Genomic DNA, 9,364 nt, shown 5'->3' with positions numbered 1-9,364 from the left:
TGAGTAAATAATAAAAGAAGAAAAAATATTTCAAAAAACTAAGATAATATAGACTAGATAATCAGATATGAGTGCTTTAAAAAGTGGTTAGCTTAAATAAAAAAATTAGGTTCTTATTGTTAAATTACCGATTGTTCTAAAAGTTTAAACTATTGGGATATGGTAAATTTAATCATTTAACCAATACTTTTAACACTCTTCCTCAAGTGTGGGCCGAAATTACCAAAAGCTTAAGCTATTGAAATATGGTAAATTTAATCATTTAATCTATATTTCTAATACTTATTATATAATAGAGAGAAAATTTTAAACAAACTGATGTGAATTATGGATATATATATATTTTACCATTACAGGAGACATTGTATTCGTCATCATAACCTTGTCTTATTTCATCATGTTTTGAGTATCTTGTTATTTGCCACCACCCATTGCATTTTTCTCACGCTCATATCTCATCATTTCGAAACCAACTTATTAAAGATGACAAAATGTCTCCACCCAATCTTACCCCAACTTGCCTTGTCTCATCTTTTTGTTGCGTGGTTTTCCTACACGACATTGTTATTATCTTTAGACTTGGAGCACTAATATTCTTAGTCAAAATGTAAAATGTAGTAAAGTGATGTAAAGTCTTAAATAAATAAAAATATATAATATATATTTAAAAGAAAACAATTCTAGAATTCATTAAAAAATTAAAAATATATATTAACTTTATTAAATTTCATTTTACATAGGTTTATAAAATTTGACAATTTTTTTTATGTAAAAATCTATATTTTCAGATCCTAACAATTCCAAAAGTTAAATAAAAATATTTATTAAAAAAAAAAAAGTAACCAATTAGTCTACAAATAGGGATGAGCCAAAACAAGATCCCATACATGCTTTCTCCAACCCTATCATTCCTTTTTCTACTTGTCCCACTTCTTCTACCAGTTATATTTACTACTCTTGGACTTTGATAACTCATCATCTATCACTCAAGCTATTACAACAAACAATTCCACACACACATTTCCCAATTCTATTACCCAAAACCTACATTTGGCAAAGTAATCTAATTGCTACTTAGGTCTAAGTCATTACTGCATGGCCCTTTAAGCCAATTAAGAATGACAATGGCAAACCTGAATCACCTTTTATTTTTCTTCCTCTTTCTCTTGCTCAGCCTCTTGGGTAAACAGTCAATGGCAGATGATGTAGTAGTACGAGTGGGTGTTGTTCTTGATTTGAACTCCACAAAGGGAGAAGTGGCAAAGAGCTATATATTGATGGCGGTCTCTGATTTCTACGCTGTGAATTCTAATTATCGAACTAGACTCAGCCTATTCATCAGGGATTCTAAGGATGATGTTATTGGTGCTGCATGTGCAGGTAATTAACACTGTCACTCACATCATTTTATATTTATTTTTTGGTACGTAGAAGTAATAAAACTGGTATATCTTTTCTGTCAGAAAATGCATGGAAAACACACGCGCATACATGCACAAATAGGAGAATATATATATATATATATATATATATATATTTTTTTTTTTTTTGCCCCTTAATATGGGATATCACACCCATTAAATTATGGTCCATCATAAAAGCATTATATTTTGAATCCTCCCACTTGCAATAATTCATTTTGCATTTAAGGTGGGTCTCAAATGTTGCTCTTGACATTTGCAATAATTAATCTCTGTTGAGAGGCTTGAGAGAACATCCAAAGTCATCTCCTAGTTTCAGAAATAATACTCCACTTCCTGAGTTTTTGTTTTTTTCCTTCTAAATTCATATAAGACATGCATACACCATTGATCGTTAACATGTCTTTATCTACATGAACAGAATATTTTGATTTTTCAAAATATATTGCTATAAACTAACCAAATGAGTGACTAAATTAAGTAGTCCCTATTCAAATAAAATTATTTGTTGTGGAAAATTGACCCTAGCTCTCAAGGGATAGAGTGCTATTTCTATTTGCTACCCTAGCTTCCCTTTTAAAACAAGGTGCTTCATCAAGTAGTTTTAATATTATACATAAATTTAAGTTTTTTTTTAGGACATAAATTTAAGCTTTGTTATGGATCATTTGCTCCACTATTTAGCTTACTTGTGAGTTGTGGCCAGGTCCGGCAAAAATTATTAACAATCTGTCGAGCCTTGACTAGTGGTTTAGTAAAAAGAGGAGTCACATATATAACTAATGATTGGGCAAAATTGTTTATGTACATTGAGAGAAGGAGAGAGAGAGAGAGAGATCAAATTTCATTATCAACAACTGGATCGGAGCATAGATAGAAATTAAATTATCCTTTTTTGCTTTAATCAATATACAATAAGAGAAGCACCTCAGAGATAAGATCATTAGAATCCAGATCTTCAAAACATTTTTTTTAAAATCCAAACTGAAGAGCACTTTATGCACAAATCACCAAAAAAGAAAACTGTTTTGGAAAATCATGTACAAATTTTTGGGGCTTAAAACGTTTATGGAGATCATAAATTTGTTTTCCAGGTCAACTGAAAATATGTATCATCTTTCTTATCAAGATTTTACAACACTAGTAAGTACCAAAAACATTATCTGAAAAATATTTTACAACAAAACAACAGTGGCTTTTACTTTAAATTTGGTTAAAGTTTGTAAAGTTGGATGTGAATGCTCTACTTATGCTTGCTTGGCCTTCGGCCAGATCTTAGCAGTACCTAAAAACCTCAATACATAAATTTAACTATTGGAAAATGTCTTAAATACTTTTTTCTTTCATGAGGAAGGAAAGTATATTCCAATTTGATATTTCTTGGCCACATAAGAAAAATATTCCTTGTCAACCAATGAATATATATTGAAGTATTATATATAGAGGCAAATGTTGCAACATGTTTGACAACTTTGACTTGACCAAGAAGTGGGAAAAAGGAGAAGAATTTTAAGAGAAGATGGAGTATGCTTTCTTTAAAAAAAAAAAAGGCTGGTAGTTCTTTTGAAATTAAAAGATACACGTGCATTGTGTGTTCAGAGGTTGTCTATTGTTTAAGTGATCAGAGAGCATCAATAGGTGTATTGGGATTTTGGAATTGTGATTGTGTAATTTATGAATGTCTCGTTTGTGAGCTGGTTTTGAGAGTTTGTTTTAGGTGTAATCAGATTTAGTATAGTTTGTTTATGCAAAAGTGAGAGGTTGAGTTTTTTTGTGTTTTGTGAGGTTTGGTTGAGTGTTTGTAAGTTTTTATCCATCAATATATAATATATAAATATCTAAAAGTTCAAACCTAACATTTATTGTTGCTACGCTTCTATTGAGCCACATCAGCGTAGTATTTCAATCTATTCAGTCTTATTCCGTCCACTATGGTCCATTCGTTTAATTTCGGTCTATTTGGTCCATTTTCGTTAGATTCAGTCTACTTTGGTCCATTCAGTCCATTTTGGTCATCTTTTGTTCATTTAGACCATTTCAGCCCACTTTGGTTCATTCAATCCACTTCAATGATGCATTGTGAGGAAAGGTTTGTGTAGGAAGAATAGTTATTTGATAGATAATTATGTCACATTCTCAATGTAACATTGGAATATTTTTTATTTGATCCATTCGATCAACTTTAATTTATTCAGTCCACTTGAGTGATGCATTGTAAGGAGAGGTTTGTGTAAAAAGAGGAGCTACTTTATTAACAATTATGTCACATTCTCAGTGTAATGATAGTAGATTCTTTATAAAATTAAAATTTTCTTATGCTATTAAACTATTGTACTTTTTTCAAATATAAATGATAGATTTAACATATCAACTTTCTTTTTAGGCCATTCAAGACGTATAAATAAAGAATGAATTATTTGTAAGGAGTGTCATAAACAAATTACAACCACACATTATATTATTCATAAAATATCTCACTGCATATAATAATTGAATGTCAAATGCATTAAGTTTCCTTTAGGGAAAAAAAAACCTTACAAAATGTACACTTTCAAATAACAAATATAAATAGCTTAATTTAGAAAATCTAATATATTGTATCAATAATACTTTGTTAGTAAGTAATCACATTATTTTAAAAAGAGTTTGGGACTAATTATTATAAATCTCATATACTATTTTCACTTTTCACTTAACAAAAAAAAAAAAATCAAATCAACAATTTTTTATATGCGGCTACTATCACTAATAGTGAATTTTGATTGGCATCGCTCATAAATGTAAGCATCATGTTGGCCAAATCACGTTAAATTAAACATTGTTGTGTATATTAACATTATATTTCTTGTTTATGTGAATGGACCTTCACAAAGTCCTAAATTTTAACTGTAAGACATCTCAAAATATGCTTCCACATAGGCAAACATATCTTTATATAGAAAAATAATTCAACCACTAGTTTAATTATATTGCGAAATCGCATTTTTTTTCCTCTCTATTTACAAGCCTTTAGGCATTCCATTCCTCCAATGATGATCTTTCTTGTTGTTTGTTTATTTGGATACATTTAATTCTTGACAATGTTATTTATATAAGCGTTATGCAAATTCTCTCCTACATGGCTATACTTAGTCCTCATTTGGAAGAGGGAATAGAATGGACAAGAATGAAAAAAATAATTTTAAAATATTTTTTTCTTCCCTTGTTTGAGAGTTTTAATGAAGAGAATGGAAAGTTCATTTCCTTGCTTGGGAGTTTAAGTAAGAGAGAATAGAATGGGTAGAAGGGAACACTCATTCCTCTCTATTCCATTAAAACCTCAAATTTTTCATTTCCCTCGAAATTGGGAGGAATTGGAAGAAATGAAATTATATTTAATATTTTTTTACCAAAACTCCCAAAATACCTATATATATTCAACCATTTATTTTAAAATAAGGGTCTAATAGTAATATTATTATAAAATTATTTCATTCTATTCCCTCTATGTTACTCCCAAACAAAATTACTTACATTCCATTCATTTTCATTCATTTTTTTAAAACATCGAATTAAGATTACTTAATTCCATTTCATTCTATTATTTTCCATTCATTTCCCTTGCTTTTAATACATTACATTCCATTCCAAGAGTACTTATTTGTAAACACAAGTTTATCTTAACTTCATGGCAATGATAAGAGCAGTAGTGCTTACTGCTTAGTGCTGCATCCCATTGTTATATATTATTGATTCTTCAAATTCCACTTTTTTGGAATTTTCATACTTGCATTTCTAAGAAAAACCTAAATTGGTAAGTGTATCAAGTAGTTGCACGCAAGTATACAATTAAACAAACGTCTAGTTCAGCAGGGTTCTCTTCATTTCACTTGAAATGGATAAAGTATATTTCATGGTTAAAATTTTATTTCATAGATTTGAAAGTGTATAGACTATAAAGTGCTACATCATTTAAATTTTTTTATAACTTGACACTAGATATATTTTTAGATTTGTAATATTTAATTTAAAACATGAAATGAATCAACTTCAAATGAATATATCCACTAGACATGGATTTCCTGACTCATTCATGTGAAATGCAGCTCTAGATCTGATGAAGAACGAAAATGTGCATGCCATCATAGGACCTCAAAGGACAACGGAAGCTAAGTTTGTCGCAAAACTTGGTGAAAAGGCTCATGTTCCTATACTTTCTTTCTCAGCCACAAGTCCCTTTCTTTCCCCAAACCATAACCCATTTTTCATCCAGACAACCCAAGATGATTCAGCTCAAGTGAAAGCCCTAGCCACCTTAATTCAAGCTTATGGTTGGCGAGAAGTCATTACTATCAATGAAGACACAGATTATGGCAATGACTTAATTCTATGTTTGATAGATGCTTTCCAAGAGGTTGATGTCCGATTGCCATACAGAAGTGTCATTTCTCCATCTTCAAAAGAGAGTGATATTTTAAAGGAGCTTAACAACTTAAAGGAAATGCAAACAAGAATATTCCTTGTACACATGCGTGCTTCTCTCGCCTCAAAGTTTTTTGTGCTTGTAAAGAATTCCAGAATGATGAGTGAAGGGTATGCATGGATAATGACACAAGGGCTATCGAGTTCATTAGATACTATTGACTCAAAGGTCTTGGATTCAATGCAAGGTGTATTAGGAATTAGGCCTTACATACAAATTTCGAAAGGTCTAGAAGATTTTGAAAGAAGATGGAAAACAAATCTCACCTCAGGAAAAGCAAACTATAAGACTTTTGGGTTAAACCTCATTGGATTAAAAGCATATGATTCAATTTGGGCATTAGCTATGGCAGTGGAGAAGGCCAATATAGATAATTCTAGCTTTTTAAAGCAAAATGCTCGTGAAAGTAAAGTAGACCTTGCAGCCATAGGAGTTTCTGAAATTGGTCTAAGGCTTCTCAACACAATTGCAAGCACAAGATTTCAAGGCCTAAGTGGGAAATTTTATTTGGTTAAGGGACAGTTGAAAGCTTCAACCTTTGAAATCTTCAATGTGATAGGACAAACCAAGAGGATTATTGGGTATTGGAACACCAAGAAAGGACTTTCAAAAGAAGTAGATGACATTTATACTATAGCATACTCAGTATCAAAGGACAATCTTAAGCAACCAGTCTGGCCTGGAGACACAACAAACCAACCAAAAAAGTTAAGGATTGGGGTTCCAGCAAGAGATGGTTTTAATGAGTTTATAAAGATTGAATGGTGTCCTCGTACCAATAAACCAAAAATATCCGGGTTTTCAATTGATGTGTTCCTTGCTGTGTTGCATATGTTACCCTTCCCCCTTCCACATGAATTTGTGCCCTATGTGACTAAAAATGGACAGAGTGCAGGAACTTATGATGAACTTCTTTACCAAATCAAACTTAAGGTAAATTTTTAGTTTACAATACTTGGTTATTATATGTACATGATACAATTTTTTTCACAACTGTTGAGGTAGTAACTTGTGATTGCTATACAATACAAGTAATTTCAATGATGGTTTTATATGAAAGTGATGTTGTATTAATTACAATCTATTATCTCAACAAGTTGTTAAATTTATTGCATTTGCTGCATTGTTGATAATATGATATTCCTCACATCCTTCTCTCAAAATGCAGAACTTTGATGCTGTGGTTGGAGACACAACAATTGTAGCTAATCGCTCCTCATATGTTGATTTTACATTACCTTACTCTGAATCAGGTGTGTCAATGGTGGTTTTGATGAAAGATAATGAAAAGAAAAACATATGGATTTTTTTAAAGCCGCTAAGTTGGGAACTTTGGTTAGCAATCGGTGCAGCCACCATTTTTACAGGTTTGGTAACATGGGTTCTTGAACACCATGTAAATAATAAGTTTAGAGGGCCCCCTGATCAACAGATTGGCACGATTTTCTTGTTCTCCTTTGCAACGCTCACCTCTAGTTATAGTAAATTCTCTTTACCCCTACAAATAAAATTTTATTTCATTTCTTTTTTTTCCCAGGCACTTCCTTTATTTTTAAGGAAACAATTCAAACATCTGTAACACTTTGTACATGCTCAAATATTGATGATGTTTTAGGGGAGAAGGTAGTCACCAATTTGTCAAGATTTGTGCTGATAATATGGGCCTTCATGGTACTCATCCTAACACAGAGTTACACGGCAAGCTTAGCTTCAATGTTGACGGTACAACAATTGAAACCTGAATTTGTTGATGTAAAAGAGATCAAAAGGAATGGTTACTTTGTAGGATATCATAATGATTCCTTCGTTAGAGAGCTTCTCATAAAACAGTTCAATATCGATGAGTCCAAGTTGAAGCCTTATAGAACCCCTGAGGAGTATGATGAAGCTCTGTCGAATGGAACTCATAATGGTGGTGTAGCTGCTATTTTTGATGAGATCCCTTACATTAAGCTTTTCCTCTCAAAGTATGGCTCTAGGTATGCAATGGTTGGACCAATCTACAAAACTGATGGATTTGGCTTTGTGAGTATCTATCTCTCAACCTATCCTCTCAACATAATATGGGAAAAAAGAATGCAGATATATTTTTGTTTAGATATTTCTTATACATATGTTGCATTCACTTTGTAGAACATTCTATTGATTTAGATACTTTTATGGTCAATGTTTCTGTAGGTCATAAGTGAGCAAGATAAATGCAACAATTTTATGGTATCCATGTCTTAGACTAGTCATCCATGTCTTATACACACACACACGCCACTCACAATGAGAGAAATTGGAGAGGGAAGAGGAACAGAAGCACTTTCTTTCCCTTTTTGTTATCTCTCTTCTGCCAAGTTTGGTTACAAATGAATTCATACATGGCTTTATATGGTCCTCAAGCACTATCCTAGCGTTGGTCATATTACATTACATGACTTCATTTAAGTATGTTTTTCTTATTTAATAAAAAACAAGTTTATTTATTGTAAAATCATATTTATATTTTAATATAGATTTATCAATATAATTAAATATTTTTTGCTTTCTTTCTTCAGGCCTTCCCACGTGGTTCCCCTCTAGTCTCTTACATTTCAAGAGCAGTCTTGAATGTCACTGAAGATACAGATAAGATGACAGGAATTATGAGGAAGTATTTTGAAAGTCAAACTACATGTGTAGATGGAAGTGCTGAAATCTCTACAGATTCTCCTAGTCTTGGTGTGTATAGCTTTGGGGGCCTTTTCATCATAGCTGGACTGACTTCCATGTTTTCCCTATTGATACATGTGGTGAAGTTCCTTCACTTTCATTGGCCAACCTCAAACATTGTCCCTGCCGAAGGATCCTTTTGGTTGAAACTCATTGAGTTGGTAAAGCATTTCGACCAAAAAGATCAATGTTCATATCCTTTTAGGAAAAATGTATCTCCACTAAATCCTAAAATAAGTCCTGATGGCTTTGGAGCTTCACCTAGTATAGATGATAAGCAAAACCATTCGAGGACAAGCAGTGAAGGAGCAGACAATGTTGATGTATATGACGATGACGAAAATTTGTGATGCATCTGTGGATGTGGCTAGCTTATTACAGATTTATCTTTTCCTTTTTCTTGCTAATTAGAGAAAGAGAAGTAGATGAAGGCTTCATAAGGGTAAATCCAAGTACTCTAAAAATATTCCAATTCCTAAGGTTGCGTCGGCACGTGATCCAACTCAACCATTTAACAATATGTATCATACATAAAATCACTGTTATGTTTAAGTAGTTTAAATAGACCTTGGCTTCATCGTTACATTGACCAATGACCATTTGGGCTATCTCTGACCCTTAAAGGGACAATGTAGTGCTATTTCATTTTGAACAATTTCCTATTAGCATTAAAACGCTACTTTGTCTGAAAAGATTGTGAGAAACATTTTTACGACTTCTTATAAATTATTAGTTTAGTGGACTTCTAACAAGTCGTTAGATCAACAAAACACTCACATTGCCG

The 9,364-nt window shown here is 32.1% G+C and overlaps 1 protein-coding gene across 1 annotated transcript; it reads left to right on the top strand.

Moving 5' to 3' along the window:
- Positions 1–1,124: 1,124 nt before the first annotated feature.
- LOC142635926 (glutamate receptor 2.8-like) lies at positions 1,125–8,930 on the top strand. Its single transcript, XM_075809973.1, has 5 exons — positions 1,125–1,380; positions 5,507–6,816; positions 7,052–7,364; positions 7,499–7,908; positions 8,427–8,930. Exons 1-5 carry the CDS (start codon positions 1,125–1,127, stop codon positions 8,928–8,930), a joined length of 2,793 nt encoding a protein of 930 aa, XP_075666088.1.
- Positions 8,931–9,364: the final 434 nt, after the last annotated feature.

This window comes from Castanea sativa, chromosome 1 (assembly GCF_040712315.1).
Source record: "Castanea sativa cultivar Marrone di Chiusa Pesio chromosome 1, ASM4071231v1".
In the NCBI taxonomy this organism is placed as follows: domain Eukaryota; kingdom Viridiplantae; phylum Streptophyta; class Magnoliopsida; order Fagales; family Fagaceae; genus Castanea; species Castanea sativa.
Note: the sequence above shows the minus strand (reverse complement) of the source record. Positions and strands in the feature narration are given on the sequence as shown.

Excerpts from the sequence above, each read along its gene's own strand:
- LOC142635926 (XM_075809973.1), top strand. The coding sequence starts at position 1,125 with ATGGCAAACCTGAATCACCTTTTATTTTTCTTCCTCTTTCTCTTGCTC. Across the intron at positions 1,381-5,506 it reads TATTGGTGCTGCATGTGCAG|CTCTAGATCTGATGAAGAAC; the intron begins GTAATTAACACT and ends TGTGAAATGCAG. Across the intron at positions 6,817-7,051 it reads TTTACCAAATCAAACTTAAG|AACTTTGATGCTGTGGTTGG; the intron begins GTAAATTTTTAG and ends CTCAAAATGCAG.